Source organism: Phyllostomus discolor, chromosome 8 (assembly GCF_004126475.2).
Source record: "Phyllostomus discolor isolate MPI-MPIP mPhyDis1 chromosome 8, mPhyDis1.pri.v3, whole genome shotgun sequence".
NCBI lineage: Eukaryota > Metazoa > Chordata > Mammalia > Chiroptera > Phyllostomidae > Phyllostomus > Phyllostomus discolor.
This window is the reverse complement of record NC_040910.2, coordinates 35,444,240-35,466,437: the sequence shown is the minus strand read 5'-3', so window position 1 is coordinate 35,466,437 and position 22,198 is coordinate 35,444,240. Positions and strand designations below refer to the sequence as shown.

Genomic DNA, 22,198 nt, shown 5'->3' with positions numbered 1-22,198 from the left:
AAAGATACTTTAAACATCTAATGGGTTTATGTTATTTTAAAATACCTTAACACGTATTTTTAAATGTCTCAGTTTTAGCTTGTAGTACAACAAACAATCAATACTACCCATATAAACAAAAGCTTTTCAGGGTTATAATCTCTAACAAGTCTGGACACCAGAAGGTTGGAGGACTGCCGGCTCGATGTGTTGAAGTGCAAGCCTGACCCTTCAGCCCCACTGCCCGACACTAAGTGAGAAAGTACATACCAGACGGTGACAGGCCGAGGGCACTGGGTGTCTCTCACTTTGAGACGAACAAAATGCAGAGGAAACGAAAAGCAAAATCTTACACATTAGACTTCCAGCAAGATGGAGGCACAGGTGGATGCACCGTACCTCCACGCACAACCAAGATTAGAACAACAATTTACAACCAGCATAACATCCAGAACTGACAGAGAATTTATCTGAATGGAAGTCGGACAGCCAAGAAGTTGAAGTAGACCCATACACCCAGACCCATAGGAGGGACGGAGAGGAGCAGCCGGGCGCGGGTCATGGTGCGCAGAGAACAGGGAGAACTGGGTGCAAAGGCATCTGGGGTGCGCAAGGTTGAAGCGGGTGGACCCTGAGTACGCAAGCGGCAGCTGGCGGACCCAGTGAGGCAGAGATTGTGGACTAGAGCAGAGCGCGCAACCCAGGATCCCAGGGAAGGGACTGAGGTCCCAGGAGAACGGAGCTACCGCCATTGTTCCCTCTGCCCCCACCCCCACATACGTCACAATCTTGCGACTGGGGTGCCCAGCCCCAGTGAACACCTAAGCCTCCACCCCTCACGCTAACAGGAGCGACCAGACCAAAAAAAAAAAAAAGAGAGAGAGACTTGTCTCAAACAGAAAAACAGATCAATGCCCCAGGGCTCATCCCTTTGAGCGACCAAGAGATAGCCAATCTATCAGATGCACAGTTCAAAACACTGGTGATCAGGAAGCTCGCAGAATTGGTTGATTTTGGGCACAAATTACATGAAAAAAATGCAGGTTACCATAAAAGAGATGAAGGAAGATGCATGGAGAACCAATAGTGATGGAAAGGAAACTGGGACTCAAAATAATAGAGTGGACCAGAAGGAGAAAAAAACAACCAAACAGGAAAGAATGGAGAAATAAGAATTCAAAAAAACGAGCAGAAGCTTAGGAACCTCCAGGACATCTTTAAAAGTTCCAACATCCGAGTTATAGGGGTACCAGAAGGGGAAGAGGAAAAGCAACAGATTGAACACGTATTTGAACAAGTAATAAAGGAGAACTTCCCCATTCTGGCAAAGAAAATAGACTTCCAGGAAGCTCAGAGAGCCCCAAAGAAGTTGGATCCAAGAAGAAACACACCGAGGCACATCATAATTACATTAGCCAAGGTAAAAATGAAGGAGAGAATCCTAGAAGAAGCAAGAGAGAAGGGGACAGTAACCTACAAAGGAGTTCCCATCAGACTGTCAGCTGATTTCTCAAAAGAGATCTTACAGGCAAGAAGGGGCTGGAAAGAAGTATTCCAAGTCATAAAAGACAAGGACCTATATCCCAGATTACTCTATCCAGCAAAGCTCTCATTTAGAATGTAAGGGCAGATAAAGTGCTTCTCAGATAAGGTCAAGTTAGAGGAGTTCATCATCACCAAGCCCTTATTTTATGAAATGTTAAAGGAACTTATCTAAGAAAAGATAAAAAAAACATGTATAGTAAAAGGACAGCAAACTCACAATTATTAACTGCCACACCTAAAGCAAAACCAAAAGAAACTAAGCAAACAACTAGAACAGGAACAGAACCACAGAAATGGAGATCACATGGAGGGTTAGCAACAGGAAAGGGGGAAGAGGTACAGAGAATAAATAGCATACAATGTAGGTAGAAAATAGACAGGGGGAGGGTAAGAATAGTATGGGAAATGTAGAAGCTAAAGAACATATAAGTATGACACATGGACATGACTAAAGGGGGGGATATGGGTGGGAGAGGGTGTACAGGATAGAGGGGAGTGAAGGGGGGAAAATGGGACAACTGTAATAGCATAATCAATAAAATATATTTTTTAAAAAATCTCACACATTAAACAACCTTAATGTCTAGACACACAGATGATTAGCTCCACCTTGTTACAAACGATGACACAAAAACTAGGCCCCTTTCTGGAGGGGGAACTTGCTTTCATCTCTCCCCATCAAAAAGAAAATCACCATCAATGCCAAATTACGGAAACAAAACAAGCCCAACACCAGCAATATTAACCTAATGCATCAGGCAGCTGGAAGTCTGAGAGCAGTTTTTTCCAAGCTCTGGCCGAAGGTGAACTCAGCCCACCTGCGGGAGGTGCCGCTAGTTACCCAGGACCTGCAGCAGCCCAGGGTGGATGGGGGGGTTTCAGGGTCAAAGCTGCTAGTCTGCGCCTGTTGGGTTTGAGGGAGGGGCTTTGTGAAGGACAGAAAGGGGTGCTGTGTCCCCCACCTGTCTCCAAAGCCAATCCCTTCTCCAGCTCAATGTCAGAAGGTGTAACAGGCAGATTTATTCTTTTCTTTTGGTGAGTTAAAATGGAGACAGACAAGCTGACATGATTACTTAACCATGGATAAACTCTGGAGTGGGAAACGCCAGAAATTAACCAGGAGGATGGTTTCTCTGTAGATGTCTTAATGTTTTCATTTTTGTCCTGAAAACAATGTTCTGGCTTCCCTTTGCCTCTAGTACTGAAAACTGGGACAGGTCTCTGACACCGGAGCTCGACCCTGCAGTTCCGACAGGTCCCGAGAGCAGGCTGCCACTGCTGCAGGTGCAGGGGGCACTCTGAGCATTCAACAAAGATCTGGGGACTCTGCTTGTAACAAGTTTTTCTGCCTCTTTTTACTGTCCGTTGAACACATGTTCAAGCTATCTGAAAAGGCAAGAGGAACCCAGAAGCGCTTCCTGCAGGCTTTCCACGCCGCCCGGCATTATGGGAGCTGCATTTCACTCCCGCTGCCTGCCTGCCTTCTCCTCAGACCAGCCACTCTGGCAGCCCACGTGACTTCTTCCCTATTAAAACAGGCCCAGAGTCCATGTCACTGTAATATTTAGGCTTCGATAGAGCCCATCAATGGATCAAAATCCTTATGTTATGCTCGAATACATAATAATAATAATGTCTTATATTCCTTATTTTTGGTCATACTTATCTCCTCCATTTATCCCTGAACTTGGTGAAACTTGGCTCTTACTCATAAATGAGGTCCAGGAAGCAGGGAAAACCCCCACAACCCTAAGAGGGTTGAGACACCAGCATTTCTGGTCTCAGAGGCCCTGGCCTGGTCCCTGGCCTCCTGGGTTGCAAACACGTTCATCAGAGCAGTAGGCCAGCGGGGCCGATGTTGACAGCTGTTGTTTCATTACTTGAAAAATCAGAATGAAACAGTGAAAAGCCCCCCTCTCTTGGGTCTAAGGGATTCTTTGGTTCATCCACATCTGACCCAGACCCAAAAGCAAGCTACCGTCTTCTTCCAGAGACTCAGGCGACAGAACCTGAGTGCAACCTTGAGAAAGAGAGCAGCTCACCTCCGGCATGATTTCGATCTTCTCGTACCGCCGCTTGAAGGGCAGGGTGAGGACCTCGGCCCGCCGGTAGGACATGGGTGGTGGCTGGCAGTCGATCATCAGGTCCATCCTGTGGGGTTGCGCGGGGGGCGGCTGCGTGTACTGCTCAGGACAGACCACGTGCAGGGGCTGAGGGACGGATGGGCGGGGAGGGAACAGGCTGTGAGGCGGAGCCCCATGCCTTACCTAATCCTACCGTCCTGGATGCCCAGGCTCAGCATGTCCAGGCCGTTTTGAACTTTCTTCCCAAACCCAAGTAATCAGGGGAGAGGTGGGCACAGTGGGGGAAGTACGAATCTACGACGAGGCCCTGAACCACCGGCCATGCTGACAAGCGAGGGATTCAGGCCTCCATTTGTATTTGTTTTTGCTATTTCTACTCCCAGGTGGTCCCTGAGCCCCTTGTCCTGCCACCACGGCCCGGGCTCGCTCTTGGCTGACGGGCCAGACTGTGACTTTTTGTGCCGGTCTGGTGTCTCCGGTGTCTGCAGGGCCACGGGTGGTGGGCTGCGGGCAACGGTCAGGTCACACACTTAACTGCAGGACAGACTGAATCAGGTAGAACTCTTTCCTACAAACTCTTTTCTGCAAAGCCATGTTCACTTGGGACAAACATCACCCAACTGAAAACTGATCCTGGCAGCCGACGGAGTCATTGCATTGTCACCGCTTTTACTTAATTTGGACTGAGCCTCAAGTTCCTGGAAGAATAAGGCTTCCCAATAGGCTGCACTGGTTGCATTTAAAACAGAGCTAATTCCTCAGGGCTCCTGCTCCTTTTGTTTTTCTTCCTACCCTGGCGGGTATCTTGTAACTGTCTGACAGCCACCCGACTCCAGTGTCGGCCCGAGGACCTTCCCCGCGTTTCGCTCTCACACAGGACACCAGGGGGCCTCCCGTTTCCTGTATCAGCACACCACCAGGGGGCCGGCTGAGCACACGGCTGGCTTGAGGAACGCGGTGTGAAGTTACCCAGTACTGAAAACAACAGGCTTTTAACCGTCTCTTCCAGCACGCAGAGTAGACAGTGGGCTATCAAATCACTCCACACAGGCCAAAGCTGGCTGCCTGCTCTCATCACATCTAGAGAAAGTCTGCACTCTTTCCGTGCAAGGCAGGGCTGCAGGCTGGTGTTCACCACCCCCCCCCCCCCCCCCCCTTAGGTCCTGCAGCTTTCCCTGCCTTTGAGTTCTGTGCTGGTGCCGCTCACCCCGAGGTCAAAGACTCTGTGAAGAGGAGGAAAGTGAACTTCTGACCTCGGCCAAGACATGAGGGCTAGTGGCACCTTGCCAAACCGCAGCTGAAGCCAAGAGAAGAGCTGGGGCACCCGGTCCTGGCTGAAGGTCCTGAGCACACCGAGGCGACGGGGAATCAGAAATGTCCCCCTGGCTCGTGCTGTGGAGATGCTGCCTTTCTCGACAAGTCTGACCAGCCTCCGTGGCCTCTACAATCAGACATGTGCCCCCGAGCGGTAGCTGGCCCAGGGCGGTGGGTTGTCTCCCCCTGCTCTCCCTCTGTATTCTCCTTCTGTCCAGATTTCTTCCTCTTACCCTCCATGTTTCCCCAACTACTTCCCCTCCTCTGTGGCAGAAAATGCAAAATGAAAAAAACCCAAAAAACAAAAGCAGGAAGAAACCAACTTCTCACAAAAAGCAAACACCACCTTGGTGACTACCCAAATGTGCAACGAGGGCCCAGGAGGTGTTTCAGCTGTCGGTCAGCTGCACGGGGAGGGCTTTCTGTGGGGAAGGGGGCAAGCGGCTTGCCACTGGGCATAGGGGCCCTCATTGAGCACAGTAGTGTTGATGCCTCCTTGTCCTTCCAATTCTGATTCCTTTAGAATGGAAACTTCTTTCAGGAGGTAAAGCTCCGCACTTGGAGGCTGAACGAGTAACCAGCACAAGTCCCGGCGCTCTGCAGTCGTGGAGCAGTGAGGAAGGCAGGAAAGGCAGCCAGACACCCCGCCCCTTGGCACAGCTCCACCCCAGGGAGTCACTAGCCCCGTTTCCATGGTTACCTGCACTTCTTTGAGCAGCTTTGACACCTGGATGAAGTTCAGTCGTGTGTCGATGGGGCAGTAAATGCATTTCATGGCCAAGGGCTGGTAGGGAGCCAGTGCCTCGAGGTACGAGAAGTCCGGCTCTGAGGGAGCACAGATGAGACAGTGTAAGACGCAGGCGACAAAGGGGCCGCTGGCGTGGGGAGCCACTCAGAAGCCGGGACAGGAGAGCTGAGCAGACAGCTGCAGGACGGAGGTGGCATGCAGGGGGAGGTGGGCGTGAGGGTCCGACAGAAAGGGAAGGAGGCGAGATCCATGAGGGATGAGTAAGAGGGGAGAGCTCTTCTGTGCAACAAAACGGCGATGGCTGACTAAAAGAAATGACGCAATTAAAAAAAAATCACCATTTGGCAACCATCATAGCAAGAACTTATTCAGCCCAGAAGCATCAACAGATGCTAAAAAAAAATTAGGTAAAAACCCAGGAAAGACCAGGGGCATGGACTCAGTGCTCCCACAACAGACAAAATTCAAGACTGTGATTTCAGAGGGAAGGCCCTGCCACGGACCACTCCGGTGAAGTGCTCCCAGCTAGCGCCTGGGTTTGAGACACGCTGCACACCATCTGCTTGTCTGCACGGCCCTGGAAGACACTGGAAAAGACCTTGACCCACATCAGCAAAGTGTTTCTGCTGAGACTGCTGTACTCCTGTCAGCAGAGCCAGTGCATCAGGATGGAACCCGTCCTTGTCCTCAGGCCAACCTGCTCTCTCCAGCCTGCTCTCTCTCTCGCCACCTGCTGGGCAGGGACTGTTCTCGCCACTCGAGGACGCTGCCCACCCTGGGCCAAAGCACTGGCTGCTTCCCAGGACGAAGGAGGACTCCCCCACTCCAACACAGCCTGCAGGCGGCTCTCACCTGCCGAGTTGGTGTGGTCAGGGCAGCAGCCAGACTAGATTAACACCCTCCTGTGGACCCTGTTCCCTCAAGAAGAGCACCCAGGAGCCCACTCGAGCCCAGCACACAGGCTGCGAGGGAAGGACAGGTGACCCCCTTTCCACGTGCAGTGCGAGCTGCAGTCCCACTGCCGTCGTGCACCTTTGGAGGAAACGGCCGAGACGTCTGACACTAGCAGACATCACGGATGACGCAACATCCACTCTGGACGCCCCACAGACCAGCTTGAATTTAAGTTCATTGCCCAAAGCTGTTACGGACAATGGCGGAGTCCTTGATTTCATGGAGCTGGCTGCAGAAAAGTCCCTACTACGGTGGCGGCCTTTGTGCCTATGTGAGTACTGCACCCACTGTCGTGGCCGAGTCCGCGCTGCCTCAGGAAGGACAAGCGAGACCGCGGCAGTCCTACTACAGCTACGTTCCCCTGACCACCTCCTGCTTGGCCATGCTAGACAGCGGTGAGGCTCTGGGCGTCATGAGTCAGTGTTTCTGGCTGACTTCCTCAGCCTCTGGCTGAAAGGGGACCCGGGAAAGAAGGAAAGCAGCCCGAGAGCTGCTTTCCTGAGCTCTGGCACTCGCGGCCGGCCAGAGTGTGGGACATAAACGGTTTCACAAACAACCAGAAAAGGCCACTCGGTGACCACGCTGGGCCCAAACAAAAACAAGACCTCTCCATAATCATGCCTGAACTCAAACCCACAGCACTGTCCAAACCACGAGATGTGCCTCCATCGCCCTGTCCTGGCTCCGGTCCACCTGCCTGCCAGCGACAGATCTTTCAGAGACCCACTCACAGAGCTGCTCCTGCCTCCTGACAGCACCCAGCCCAGGGCGGTGAACCCACCTCAAAGTCACCAACACAGCCCACAGCCACGTGAATTCGTTTTTGAAATGCTCCGAGATGCCTCTTGCTTCCCTGTGGCCTGCGTGCTCCCTCACTGTGATGAGTCCATGAACCCAGCTAGTACTGCGGTGCCCCAGCGGTCTCTGGCTGGGGGCACTGTTACTCCTCCTCAGCAGGCTGAGCACAGGGAGGACCCAAGTGTCCCTGACCCTGAAGCTGGGGCACACCTAGACTCTGCTCCATTGCTTAAGTCTCAACAGTAGTTAGAAAACTCTGAGACAGCAACTGACGCACAGCTTCACGTGCAGGCACGGTATGAAGTGCTTCCTCTCAGCGACCGCCAATGCACAGGGCTGCCCAAGGAGGAAAGGGAGGCTCAGAGAGCTGAGGTCACTCGGCTGAGTTACAGGAAGCCGGGCCAGACTTCGGAACAGGGGTTTTCCTGCATAGCTTGTAAGATATTCAAATCCCAAGGCTATCTGAAGATGTTAAATTGATCAAATATGTAGTGATTAAATAAAACCCTTACTTGATCTCATAAAAGGATTTATTTTACTCTGAGGGGTTCATTCTCCAGAAAAACCCCGCAAGCCGGAGTGAATGTTAACCAGAGGAGAAAGACCCAGTGCAGGAGGTGACTCCTAAAGCGTCCAACAAACAAGGCCAGTGAGCTGTCAGCGGGCAGGTCTGGAAGAGCTCACGGAGCCCCGCCCAAGGCAGCGTGGAGAGCTCCGCTCGCTCTGGGAAGACTCTGCAAAACCAGACGCGCAAGTTTTGGCTGGTACGGCCAGTTAACAAGACAGTTTGCTTTATCTGAGTCTTTCCATGTGGCTTCTTTATCCTTTGGTGTTTACGGCCAAAGAGTGTTCACACTTATGCCTTATTTTAGAACTGTCCCTAGGTCTCCCCTGGTAGGCGCATCAGCGACGGTCCCAGTGGGAAGGGCAGGGGCTGGAATTACCTGTGAATATGACAGTGTTGAGACTGGACTTTCCCCAGAGCTCCATGAAGTGGACCACGTCCCCGAACCGGAGGGAAGGGTGCCCCGTGAAGACCACGCACGGCTGCCTGAAGTCGTTGCTGAAGTCGCCGTGGATGCTGGGGTAGTGCTTCAGCTTGTTGGTCTGAATGAGCTATGCCAGACACAGAAGGAAGCACACGAGGACATGTTAGCCTCGTGTCTCGGCGGAAGGAAGACCCACACCATCAGGGGGAGCCAGAAGTAAATTAAAAATACAAGCATATCTTATTATAATTGGCCAAAGATCGAAATGTCTTATCTACAATGTAACTTTTTCACAGATGGGACCTTTTGATACCGTTAATGTGCTCAGTGGGAACTTTCCAGGTGGCTACGGCCTGATGCCGTCCGAGCCTCCCTTTACGGCTTCCCGACACTCCACGCCCGGACCGGAGTCCACCACACCCGTTACTGTCTGAAGTACGAGTAACCTTCCCAAAACTCGGGAGCCTGCACGTTCTGGCACCGACACACACCCGCCCCAGAGCAATTCTGTACTGACGCAGGGCCTCCTCGAGGAGTTACAGCTGGAAGTCACTGTGGTGACTTAACAAAGACAGAGGCCAAACTGGCCTCCCGAGACCTGGGCCGTGTGACGTCCTCGTGGCACAGACAGCCACCGTAAGAAGCACCCTGTGCACAGGCTCAAACCTGTCTCAAGATGGGTTTATGTTTCAGCGCTGGCCGGTGGCTTGGTTGGCTGGAGCATTGTCCTGTACACCAAAAAGACTGTGGGTTCGATCCTTGGTCGGGCCACATGTGAGAGGCGACTGATAGATGTCCCCCCTGCAATCCCCCAACTTCCTGTATCAATAAACGCATCCCCGGGTGATGATTAAAAAGGTTTCTTTCGAACCAAAAATGGTCCCCCTCCCAGCCCAACACTTACAACACCCTCCCACTGTCAGGCCCAACCCAGCATTGCCAAGGACAGCCACAGCCACAGCCGGCGGCTCAGGACCCGGCTCGGACCCTCTGCCTGCTTCCTCTACCTGGCCCCACCTCCCCACTCCAGTATCGGACGGCCAGACGGCAAAACCCAGACATCAGAGACCCTAAACACCAACTAAGCCATGGGGACTGTCATCCAGAGAAGCTGTTTAATGGACAATGACATGACCTGCGACCCAGCTTCATCCTGCAGCAGCCCTAACGCAGAAGAGGGGAGCCCCGCCAACACCTCCGGACCAACTAAAGACACCTCCGGACCAACTAAAGACACCTCCGGTAGTGAGAATGTGGCCAGAACGGGACAGTCTCCAAATTTAGAGATAAGTCTTTAATGCAGAGAGAGCTGCTTTTCTGTGTGAGATAGCACACCTAGCCCGGGGAACTCTGTCAGGTGTCACTGTCAGGTGCTTGTGGTCGAGGGGCTGGGGGTGTGCACAGCAGGTGGCGAGCACTAAACCCCACTTTCCTTCTGAGTTCCATGCAAACAAAACCAGCTGGCCGAAATCTTGCCTGGCCCCAGGTAAATGGGTGAGCGGTTGTCTAAAAGACTAGGAAGTCCACCGTACCTGGAGCCACTGAGGGGCCGAATGAGCTTCTAGGAGCAGCAGGAGGTCAGCGCAAGTGACTTAAGTTACTTTTCAGGTGTCACCTACAGTTGCTGCATTTCTCCTGGTCAACGCATGGAAACTAAGATACAGTCACCTCTCTCTTCGTCGACCAGACCGAGCTGTCCAGCTGACTCACTACATTCGCCCAGCAGAACTACCTCCTGCTTTGGCAGAGACTGTCGGTTTTCTGAAGCAGTTACACACCACTTTAAACATCTTTAAAATGCACACGTGTATAGATTCCATAATACATGCGGACATAAAACATGTAAAACAACCCGGGGAGCAGCCCCACTGGCTGACGGCAGGAAATGGCCAGGTGCATGGCAGTTGTTCCCGCAGGTGCTGTGGGCTGCCAGGCGGCGGCAGCCGTGCCGTGAGGCACACGGCTGCACACAAACGCCCCAGGCCTGCGAGGGAGGGCGTTTCCCGTGCCACACCGAGGCACAGCCGGCGCGTGACACTGGTGTCACTGCAGTTAAGTCTGGCTGACATCTGTCCCCGTGCGGTCACAGCCGTTTCCTTCCTTGTGACGGGAACGTCGTGATCTGCGCTGTTAGCGACGCTCAGATACGCAGGGCAGCACATCTCCCTGACTCCCTGTTTTATAGCTGGGGGTTCGTGCCTTTTGACCCCCTATTGTTAAACTGAAAGGTGGTTATTTCCACCATTAAAACCTGCCTCTATGATTAACAGAATTAACTGGAAAGAAGACTTCACAATAAAAACCTGTTATGCAAAGCAGTCAGTAGTAGGTGTGAGACCAGGACCCCTCAGCCGGCCGGCAGGACAGAGGTCAGCCGTGAGGCATGAGGCGTGAGCGCGCACTGGGGACATGCTGCCCTAGCACGAGGGGGAGGCAGGGAGTCCCATCTCTCGTCTCATATGGGAAACAAAGGGCTGAGTGAGGTTGTGCAAGGGTTTTTAAAAAATACAACCAGAGACACTGAAATGAAGAACAATCTGACAGTAAACAGAGAGGAGGGGGGAGAGGATAATGGGGGGGAGGGGGAAGGGTTTTCAGGAACAACTATAGAGGACACATGGACAAAACCAAGGGCAGGGTGGAAGCAGGGGAGGGAGGTGGGAATGGCTGGGGTGGGGTAAATGAAGACAACTGTACTTGAACAACAATAAGATAATTTTAAAAAATCGAATGGCCTGCTCTCTCCACCACATCTATTAATCTACACTTCTCTCTTGCTCTGATCCCAGCAGACCATTTTCTTACCTCTGCGTGAGGAAAAGGTGGTTCTGGGAGGTACACCTTAGTCTGTTTGTTGTGACAAAGCCTTGAGGAGGAGAAACACAGAAGCAAGTCAGGTAGGGCACACGGGGTCATTTGCTGCCACCTAGTGGTAACAGCGCAAATAACAAGTACTGAAGTTAAAATTTTCCTGCCACTCATCTCACTGTTAATGAAACCCAGCGATTACAGAGCACTCAGGACAGAAATCTCTTGTGAACATTTTTTTAACCTTTAAAACTCCCACCACATTTTTCTTAAGAGGTAACCATGTTATTTTGGAATAATTTTGGAGGTACAGGGAAGGTGCAGAAACAGTACTGAGTGCTGAGTGCCCCTCCCCCAGGGCCCGCCCCGATGTCAGATGTCGGTGCCATACAACCACAACAAGCCTGTTACACTGAAAGAGTGACCTCAGCGCGTCACAACTAACTAAATTCCAGACTGTACCGCTGTTCCGCCAGTTTTCCACTCATGTCCTTTTTTGCTCCAGGATCTAACTAATCCAAGATATACTGCTGCATTAGTAGGGTTCAACACTGAGGCGAGAGTGCCATGCCTTTTTCAGAGACTCAGCTTTCTGTTTCTCTCCCCACCAAGCACCAGCGGTAACTCAAACTGGAGAGTGACTGAGAGACACCTCCACCTGGAGACGCTGCGGACGTCTCAGGCGGTGCATGCGTACAGTCCTCCTGACAACCACGGACAGTGCGCACGTGGGGCGGGTGTGGAAGTCCAGAGACAAGATCTCGGCCACGACTAAAAGTGGGGGGAGCCTTGAGAGAGTGATGAAGGACAGACAGAACGGTGTTCACACCCCCTTTCGATGAGAAACTCAGGAGAACACTGTGTCCGTCAGGCCACCACACCACTAAAGGGATCAAACACACCAAGTGTGTGTGTTTTCACACCCGAGTGTTTGGAAACACATCTGAGGCACGGCTGGGTCCAGTGTAAAAGTCAGCCCATTGCCTCTAGCCCTCCCCTCTGGCTGGGCGAGTCAGATTCAAACAGGCATCTACATGATCCCGACAGGCTCACTGCCTTCCTGTGCTCGCTTCGGCAGCACACGCACTGAATCAGAATGACAGAGATTAGCACGGCCCCTGCGTAGGGGTGACAGGAAGTTCGAGAAGCGTTCCCTATTTCTATGACCAGAGACACTGAAATACAGAACAAACTGACAGTGACCGGAGGAGTGAGGGGTGGGAGATAAGGTGGGGGGGGGGGGGGGGAAGAAGGGCAAGGGTCGTCAAGGAACATGGACAAAGGACTCCTGGACTGAGGGTGGGCGTGGGTGGGGCTGGGGAAAGTGGTGGTGGGAAAATGGAGACAACTGTACTTGAACAAGAACAAAAAGAAAATTAAAAAAAGGTTCACTGACTTCAGACTGTTCAGTAATTCACACACTCTAGATTTCATCAAGCAATTTCCTGCTGTAATAAAACTTAATTTTGTCAAATAGTGTGCTACTAAATGAAAAATATATAGTTTTTCTTTCAGGTTTGGTATTATAAATTTAGACCGCATGGGCTTGGGCTTTAAAATCTGTTTCCCTTTTTGACGCAATTTCACTTTTAAGAGGCAGAAGATACAGCATGTGAGAAGATAAAAATACAACATTTTCGTTACTAATTTGGAAAGTGCTGGCTATGCTAAGTCTTTATCTTCCAGCCTTCCTCCTCTGGTAACTATTCCGAACCTCAGCAACGTGGCACATGTGCCTTTCATCACCACCGCCTTGCGGAGAAGCCGCAGCACGGAAGTTTCACGGTGGACCCGGGGTGGCGAACACACAATACAGTATACAAATGAGGTATTACAGAATCGTACGCCTGAAGCCTATAGAATTTCATCAACCAAGATCACTCCAATAAACTCAATAAAAAGAAAGAGGGAGTTCCACAGCAACGTGAGGACGAAACAGGATCTACTTCTGTTCTTACTGCCTGAATGCAGTGCCTCCAAAGGGAACTCCTTGCGGAGAACACGGACATACCACTCGGCGAAGATCTGGGAGAACTCCAGGGAGCTGTTGGCCACGGGCGAGATGAAGTAGAAGGGCAGGCTGGAGAGGCCGGCCGAGTCGATGTACTGGTACAGGCACTCCAGGAGGTCGTAGATCACCCCTGAGGGGTAGCAGGGCACCAGCACGTTGCCTCCGTTCCGCACGGTCAGCGCTGCAAGGGGGGCAGCCGGGAGGGGACAACGGCATCAGAAGAGCAGTTTCATAGAAGTAGGATGAAACTTATTTTTTTCAAGTTTATTTTTTTGCCCCCCCCCCCCCCGCCCCCAGAATGGAACTTTTTAAAAATAATGCTTGGGTTCCTTTCACTTCCCCACTTCTGTCGGCACAACCCACTTCACAGCTGCAATGACCTGCTGGCTCTGAGGGGCAGCCCGGCTCTGTCCCCGTCTCAGGCTCCAGGAGCGGGGCGGGCAATGCAGGGTTTGGGCTGTGAAGGCCACCAACAGCAGCTGAGCTGCAGGACAGAAGATCCTCCGAGGTCTTCTCTTTAGTGCCTGCTCGGAACCTCGCTGGGTCTGTCTCTGCTCGGCCTCTGACTGCTGCTGAATGGCCGATGACAAAATAGGCCAGTTTCCCTGCCCCCGGACTCATTCTAGTGGCATGCTCTTTCAGGAACGTTTGTAAGATAATGCTCCCTACTTTAGATACCCTCATCACACAAGGCATTGCAGCTTAGGGATATACTCATATTAGAAGTTACAAGCAGCTTTAAAAAGTCTAAGTGCCCACTCAGGCTTGTTTTTTGCTGGCTTTTCTCGCGAAACTGAAACAGGCAGCAGTACCCTGAGTGCTGGCAGACTTGCTCTCACTGGAGTGCGGTGCCCTGGAGAAACCGCCATCAGGGGTCAGGACCCCAAGGGCCAACTCCAGTCCTGCCTTTGCCACAAGCCACAGGACTCAGGGAGGCCCCGGCAGCCAAGCAAGGCCTCGGTTTCCTCATCGGTTATATGAGGGAGTGAGCTGGGTCAGTGGTTTTCAAGCTTTAGTTTGCATGACAATATCCAGGGAACGTGCTGAAAATTCAACTTTTCTTCTGGGTCTCTCCCTTCCCTAGGTCAGTGGCTGGGCCCCCATAGTTGCATTTTTGACGAGGAGTCCCCTTGAAGCAAGTGGTTACTGGACCTGGCTCTGAGAGCCAGTGAATTAGAAAGTGCTGTGTAGACCTAAAGTTCTTTGTGTTTATGATTCTAGACCATAAGCAAACACACAAAGATTCTGTTTGAGACCAGTCCAATGAATTTTCCACGTAAGAATAAATTCCTTTGGCTTAGTATCAGTGAAGAACAAAAAAGATGATACTTGCTGGCACGGCCAAGGGAGACTCGGAAGGACAACCCTTCCCTATGAGAAGACCCTTTCTCTCCCCCGGAGCAGCAGCAGGACCACTTACGGTGCTGCAGGGGGAGGGCTGAGCACACCAGCTCCCCTTGGCTAACTGTTACGGACTGAACGGTGTGCCCCCAAGTCACACAGCGAAGTGTGAAGGGTGGGGGCTTTGGGACGTCCAGAGATTTCGATGGCGGTGGAGCCTCCATGATGGGATTAGTGCCCCTACAAGTGGATGAAGAGACACCAGAGTGGCTCCTCTCTGTGACAGGAGGACACGGGGGGAAGGTGGCTGTCTGCCAGGGAGGAGGAGGGGGACCGATCACACTGGCTCCCTACTCCCAGCCTCCCGACTGTGAGAAATAAACGTCTGTTGTGTGTGAGTCCACGATATTCTGTTACAGTAGGCTGAGCTAAGACATCAATCAACCTGCACTTTTCTAGAAGAAAGGCAGGATTTCTAGATTTTATTCTTGACAATTAAGTTCAAAGAAAAATAAATTTCTTCCAGGTAGCAAATGCCCCACGTCTCTCAATTTAGTTTTCTCCCAGAAGAAGGAAAAAAATAACACCAACCAAACATGAGGGAAAAGATACTCCTGTTCAGTGGTACCGCTGCTGTGAAGTCACAGTACGTACACAGGGAGTCGTCAGTGAAGGTTGTTGCATGGGTTCTGCCACTTTAAGCAAAACAATGTATAATGAAGCCAATTTTACCACAGGCTAATCAACAGAAACAAGAGTTACCATACTGCCCCGGCTATAATGGGCACCCACATTTTTTGTGTGCATGATACACAGGATTTTTATACCCGTGGTATGTAATCATTATACCCATGTGTATACAATGTGCACCCTTATTTTTCCCTCAAAAATTTGGGCTAAAAAGTGCGCACTATACACAGCAAAATGCGTAAGTTCCTACAGTAGGCATCTCAGCGACCTATACTGAAAACAACATTGAATGAAGACATTATTTGAAGACTTCTGCACTGTCTTTTTGTGCTATTATTTGCACTGGTGTGGTTCTTCCCTGGTCTGACTGCTGTCACCTGTGAGCACCTCTGCTCCGTCCGTCACCAAATCCCACCCCACAGCAAGAAGATTAAATAAGAGTTTTCTACATAAATAAGCGAGAGAATGTTGAGTGTTTGTTGTGTGACACGCTAAAAATTCGAATTTACCGTTATAATAACTGTTATTACGGCACCTTCAGACTTCGGTTGCTTACGAATTGCTGTGTTCGACTTCAGGTTTTGAAGGATGAGCAAAAGCGGGTTGGGAGTCAATGGGGACGAGGCCGTGAAAGGGGCATCGGAGGGCGTGACTATGACGGGAAGGGGCACAGATACTGCAGAAGCAGAGTGTAGAAAAACACACGAAAAATCTGCCCAAGCCAAGACTGGCGTGGCCCACGTACCCAGGTTGCTGAAGAACTCGCCCACCATGCCGTCCGGGTTCGCGGTGGGGATCTGGGTGAGGCCTGTCAGAACGAGAACGTCGCTGTTTTTGAGAGCTGCTTGGTCCATGGGCTGAAAAACCAGGGAACTATGGTTAGTAATTTAAAAAGAGATGTTATGCACAACATCTAGTAGTAAAGGAAAAAAAGAATACTGATGCTGCTCTTTCTATGTGCAGCTCATCACCAGTCCTCAGGGGTGATAGAAAGTATGTCTGGACTGGGGTGGTGAGCACATGGTATCAGAATTCACGGACTTGTACATTTAAGATCTTAGGGTTTCACTATATACCAACTCTACTTCAATGAAAAAAGCAGAGTTCTATAATGCTTTTGTTCTTTTCAAAAATATCTCACATTATCACAGGCAGTTCTCAAACTCGAGGGTGCATGGGAATCGCCTGGAGAGCTTGCTGAACTCAGGTCTGCAGTGGGCCCGAGAATACTCATTTCTAACAAGCTCCCAGGAGCTGTCCCTGGTGCCCGTGTGGGGGTCATGCCTCGGGAACGACGGTGCAGTATAATATGATTCTCAGATCGGCTCTGCAAAGTATGAAATCAGTGTTTGTTCCAAAAAGACAGAAGCTGGGGCTCAAGGCGCTGAGGTGACTTTCTGTGAGTCTCGGTGGCAGAGGAAGCGGGCAGAGCACCAGGTCGGGAATCAGAAACATAGAGCTCCCTTCCAAGTCCGTCAGTAGCCATGTGACCTCAGCCAAGGCTCTGAGCTGGGTTTCTTGTAAAATGGGCATATTTCTGGACTCATCTCCCTCGAATGACCTCTGAGAGTCTCACGAGCTAATATTAATGACATCCTTGTGAACTGGGAAATCCTGTGGCACAGTGTGATGGGATCCTCAGGAGGCGGGGTTTTTATTTTTACCTGCACAATCTGAATTTTTGATTTGTTTCTAAATAAATCAAGATTCAGACTGGAAACAAAGCTGAAGGCCCACGATCGAGATGCTAGAGAGCCGACTCATATTTTCATTTGGTAACACACACACCTTTTCCTCAGGGTCATTCAACATCTCATTGGAATGTTAGAAGGAAAAAGCCAGAAACACAGTTCACTAGGAGGCCTCACCCCTCCTTTCCCTGTTCCACCCAGATTAAAAAAAAAATAATAAAAAAATAAAAAATAAAAAAATAAAAATCCAAACTGTAGCCCAGCAAAAACCCACCATCTGCACTGTTATCTCTGAGTATACGTGCCTTTCGATGTATTTTCTTTTAGCATTTTATACAGCCTGGATATAAAGGCTTCATTATTTTTTAAATAACACGACTGTTGTTATATAAGCTGCATTATAACCTGAAAAACATTTTTTTAATAAGAATACAGAAAAAGTATGGCTATAATTAGACTGAATAGCTTCTAATTCCTATTTGCAGATGTATGCCGATGCGTATAAAAGCTTCTCTGGTGCGTGGGAGAATTGATCGATCCGTTTGTGCTTCTCCAACACACACAGACCTGTTCATGGTGTCCACAAAAGGAAGGGAGGGGCAGTGAGTGCAGTGGTTTACAGCAGCACATGTGTAACGAGACTGGTAATGTTGACTGTGTGTGTCATGTGGCAAACACAAGAAAACTGGAATGGTGACAAAAGGGACTAAGCTTCGTTGGGTACCATTTTCAGCTTAAAATGGTAATAATTTTATATGCATCTTATTAGAACAAGCCACTAATGATCCCCAGAGGGCAGATGGGAGGTGGGGGAATTCAGACGGCGCAGAAAGGCCCTGAAATGGTACACAAATTCTGTGTGTGCCTGCATACATTTTTCTACAGATTTCATTGGATTGTCTCATGGGCCATGGGTCCAAAAAGTTAAGAACTACTGATCTAAACGAAAACATATACTGGAGAACAAATTCTGGCCCTTAAAACATTACCTCGGAACCTCAGCCATCACCACTGCCTTCCTTTGAAAATTAAACGCCCCCATTAACAAACAAACAACAACAACAACAAAAGCAGTCCTATAATATGGTTCCCATGTACCTAATACACAGAATAAACACAGGGAGGCTGCCAAAATGAGGAGACAAAGAAATATGCCCCAAATCAAAGAACAGAACAAAACCCCAGAAAAAGAACTAAATGAAATGGAGATAAGCAAGCTACCAGATATGGAGCTCAAAACATTGCTCAGGATGCTCAAAGAACTCACTGGGTACTGCAATAGCATAAAAAAGACCCAGGCAGAAATAAAAGTTGCATTAAATGAAATAAAGAAAAATCTACAGGGAACCAACAGTGTAGGGGATGAAGCCGAGAATCAAATCAACAGTGTGGAACACAGGGAGAAAAAAGCATTCCATCAGAACAGCAAGAAGAAAAAAGAATTGAAAAATATGAGGACAGGCTTAGGAACCTCTGAGACATCTTTAAATGTACCAACATCCAAATCACAGGGGTGCCTGAAGGAGAAGAGTAAGAGTAAGAAACTGAAAACTCATTTGAAAGACTAATGAAAGAAAACTTCCCTAATTTGGTGAAGGAAATAGACATGCAAGTCCAGGAAGCACAGAGAGTCCCAAACAGGTTGGACCGAAAGAGGGCCACACCAAGACACATCGTAATTAAAATGCCAAAGTTAAAGATAAAGAGAAAATCTTAAAAGCAGCAAAAGCAGACGGTTACCTACACAGGAGTTCCCATAAGACTGTCAGCTGATTTCTCAAAAGAAACTTCGCAGGCAGAAGGGACTGTCAAGAAGCATTCAAAGTGATGAAAAGCAAGGCCCTAAAACCTAGGGCCTCTATCCAGCAAAACTATCATTTAGAATGGAAGGGCAGATAAAGCGCTTCCCAGACAAGGTAAAGCTAAAGGAGTCATCAACACCAAGCCATTATTATATGAAATGTTAAAGGGGATTATATAAGAAAAAGAAAATCAAAACAGTGAACATTAAGATGGCAATAAATTCAAAACTATCAATAACTGAATTCAAATAACTAGGCAAACAAGCAGAACAGGAACAGAATCATAGATATGGAGATCATTTGGAGGGTTATCAGTGGGGAGGGGGAAGGGGAAAAAGGTGCAGGGAATAAGAGGCACAAATTGGTAGGTACAAAATAGACAGGGGGTTGTTAAGAACAGCATAGGAAACGGAGAAGCCAAAGAACTTATATGCATGACCCATGGACATGAACTAAGGAGGAGGGGCATGGCTGGAGGGAATGGGGGTGCTGGGTGGAGGAGGACATGGGGGAAAAAATTGGGACAACTGTAATAGCACAAGCAATAAAACATATTTACAAAAGAAAAATTTAAGAGAAAAATATAATTATACACAGAAAATTTAACAAAATAAAAGGGTAAAGTATGCAATTCCATGTGTTGCGGCAATTTTATGTTTTGAAAACCTTGGCAAAACGAATAAATCTGACAAACTTGGCAAATTTTTGACTCACAAAATATAGCTCAACAACCATGCAAAAAATTGAAATGGTTATTCCTGGCCTAGACAGTTTGATGGGGAATTTGACTTTTAAGAAAAGATAACCTTTACTTTATATATTTATGGCATTAGAAAAAGGCTGAAGAGGAGCCCAAATTACTTAATGAGACTAATTAATATAACTTGCTTCCAAACAGAGATAGCAGAAGAAAATAATACATGGGTTCATTTTTCACTTATGAATATGATAACTTCAATAAAATACTGACCAACTGATTCCAGGTGGGCATTTTATAAAGAACAAATTGTGCCTTGATTTGTGTGGCTCAGTAGGTTGAAAGGTCACCGGTTCGATTCCCGATCAGGGCACATGCCTGGGTTGTGGGTCAGGTCTGTGGCCAGGGGCATGCAAGGGGCAACCAACTGATATTTCTCTTCCTCTCTTTCTCCCTCCCTTCCCCTCTTTCTAAAAATAAGTAAATTCTTTAAAAAAAAAACAACAATAAATTGTGATCATGTAACATTTATCCAAGGGATGCAAGGATGGTTAAATGTGAGAAAAGATAACATTATAATTCACTAATACTAATGTTCTAATGGAAAGAAATCACATGATTGTCTCACAGACTCAGAAAAAAAATTTGTTAAGGTACAACATCTATATTTGATTTTTAAAAATCAGAAAATTAAGATTAGAGGAGAAGCTCCTTTAACTGATAAATACAAACGTATAGTAAGCATGTAGTTAGAAGAAACTACAAAAGCATTTCCTTTACAATCTGGTACAAGACAAGGATGCCACTCTCATCACTTTTGCTGACATGGGACTTCTCTTTCCCCTCTTGCAAGAGCCTACTTGCAAGAGGGGAAAAAGAAGTAAAAGATCTAAGGACTGGAAGGGAGGAGACAAAACTGGTACTTCTTTGCAGATATGGTCATCAGTAATAAATACTAGAATTAATGTGAGAATTTGGCATGGGAGCGGAATATCAGATAATTAAGAAACTAATGCCGAGGCCCTGTGCTCAGTCAAGGCTGGTTCTCCTCCTCATCCACCTGGGGTGCTGCACTTTCTTTGGCCTCATCTCCTCCAACTCTCCTAACATTTTTATTCAGGACTATTCTTCTACCTTGCACTATCTACTGGCAAGTGTTCCCTGCAGCCTAGCCTTTCTCCCCAGCCCTTTATGCTTTCAAAACCTGAAGACTCTCCAATCTGTCTCCGGGCTTGCCTGCACATCCATGCTCCAGCTCGGTGTTTCTCCCAAACTCCTCATCACACCAGGACCCTTTCCAAAACTAGCACCCCCCGCCCACTCCTCCTTGTCAACTGGATTAGTGCCACCGTAACCATTCTCAATGTCACCTAGGTGTGAAATCTTTGACTTGCATTCTTCTTTCCCTGGAGACAGTGAGCATTCACTATATATACTTGTTGAATGGCAGAACTGCCAGCGTTTCTTTAACTATCTCTCCATTCCTGCCACTTCAGGTTCAGTTGCAGCCTCACCCCCCGGGCTGATCAGATCACCAGAGCAGCCTGCCCTACTCTCCCCCTGGCTGGTGGGGGCTCCGCTCACGTCGACCAGTGCTGGCCTTTTCCCGTCACACCTGAGGCACCACTGCTCAGTGGTGTGTACCAGCTGCTCACAATCCATAAACACATGTGTGTAGCTGTATTCCGGCAAAACATGGTTTACAAAAACAGGTGTGGGGGTCAAATTTGGTCCATGGGCCAGAGTTTGCTGACCCCTGAAGTAGACTATATTTCTTGAACCCAAACTTTTCTTATCCCTGCTAATTCAATATAGAATCCAATTATCTGGGTAAAAGAAAATCTAATTTATTTTCTTTTTTTTTTACATACAATACCGATTGCCAGGTAAGAATTAAAATTAATTACTTAAGTATGTTGCTCATTACTTTCAAAACCTTATTTTCTCTTTAAATTTATGAACCTTGTAAGAATAATTTACTGGAAATTACATCAGTGGTACTGTAAAGGCTTTGATGTAAGCAGGACAAATAGGAAGACTTGGCAGTCAAGTAATCTTTCTGTCTTTTGTGGAGGAATAGATCAGGAATGATAGAAGCTGCCAATAAAAAATTTGATTCAATGAAGCTGATTACGATGACATTGATGGGTTTTTGATTTCAATAAGCGGGAAAGGCCCAGAATTCCGCTAGCTATAGGAAAAAATTACAACTTGTCCCCTCTAGACCTTGAGATGAAACTTAATTATAAAAGAAGGAATAAAAAGCCAGCGCAGAGTGGCAGCTCAGGAGCACCCCACTGTTCCACACTTCCAGCAGCCACTCTCCTCCCCACAGCAAAACGGGGCCTGGACTTCCCCAAGTCACCGCCGTGCAGCCATCCATCCACCCACTTTCTAAAACTATACCCTGCCCTCCTTCACAAACATGGAAAGGACCAAGATTTTTAAAATGAACAGTAAACTCTACAAATACCTAGGATGGAATAAATAATACATTTATAACAATGTTTATGTACTTAGCTTCTTGCCAAAATGACTATTTTTTTAAAAAGTTGAGTCTTTTTTTTTAAGATTTATTTTTAGAGAGAGGAGAAGGGAAGGAGAAAGAGAGGGACAGAAGCATCAATGTGTGGTTGCTTCTCAAGTGCCCCCCACTGGGGACCTAGCCTGCAACCTAGGCATGTGCCCTAGACTGGGAATCCCACACTCAATCCACCGAGCTACGCCAGCCAGGGCCAAAATGACTG

At 48.6% G+C, this 22,198-nt stretch overlaps 1 protein-coding gene across 1 annotated transcript in view; it reads right to left on the bottom strand.

Annotated features, from left to right (window-relative positions):
- INTS9 (integrator complex subunit 9) overlaps positions 1-22,198 on the bottom strand; it is an 84,859-nt gene that overhangs the window by 2,845 nt on the left and 59,816 nt on the right. The window contains exons 9-14 of the mRNA XM_028520878.2: positions 16,007-16,118; positions 13,231-13,411; positions 11,217-11,277; positions 8,367-8,538; positions 5,623-5,747; positions 3,567-3,734 (exon numbers count right to left, since the gene is read on the bottom strand). Coding sequence (XP_028376679.1) covers positions 3,567-3,734; positions 5,623-5,747; positions 8,367-8,538; positions 11,217-11,277; positions 13,231-13,411; positions 16,007-16,118 — 819 coding nt within the window. The remainder of the gene's footprint in view (positions 1-3,566; positions 3,735-5,622; positions 5,748-8,366; positions 8,539-11,216; positions 11,278-13,230; positions 13,412-16,006; positions 16,119-22,198) is intronic.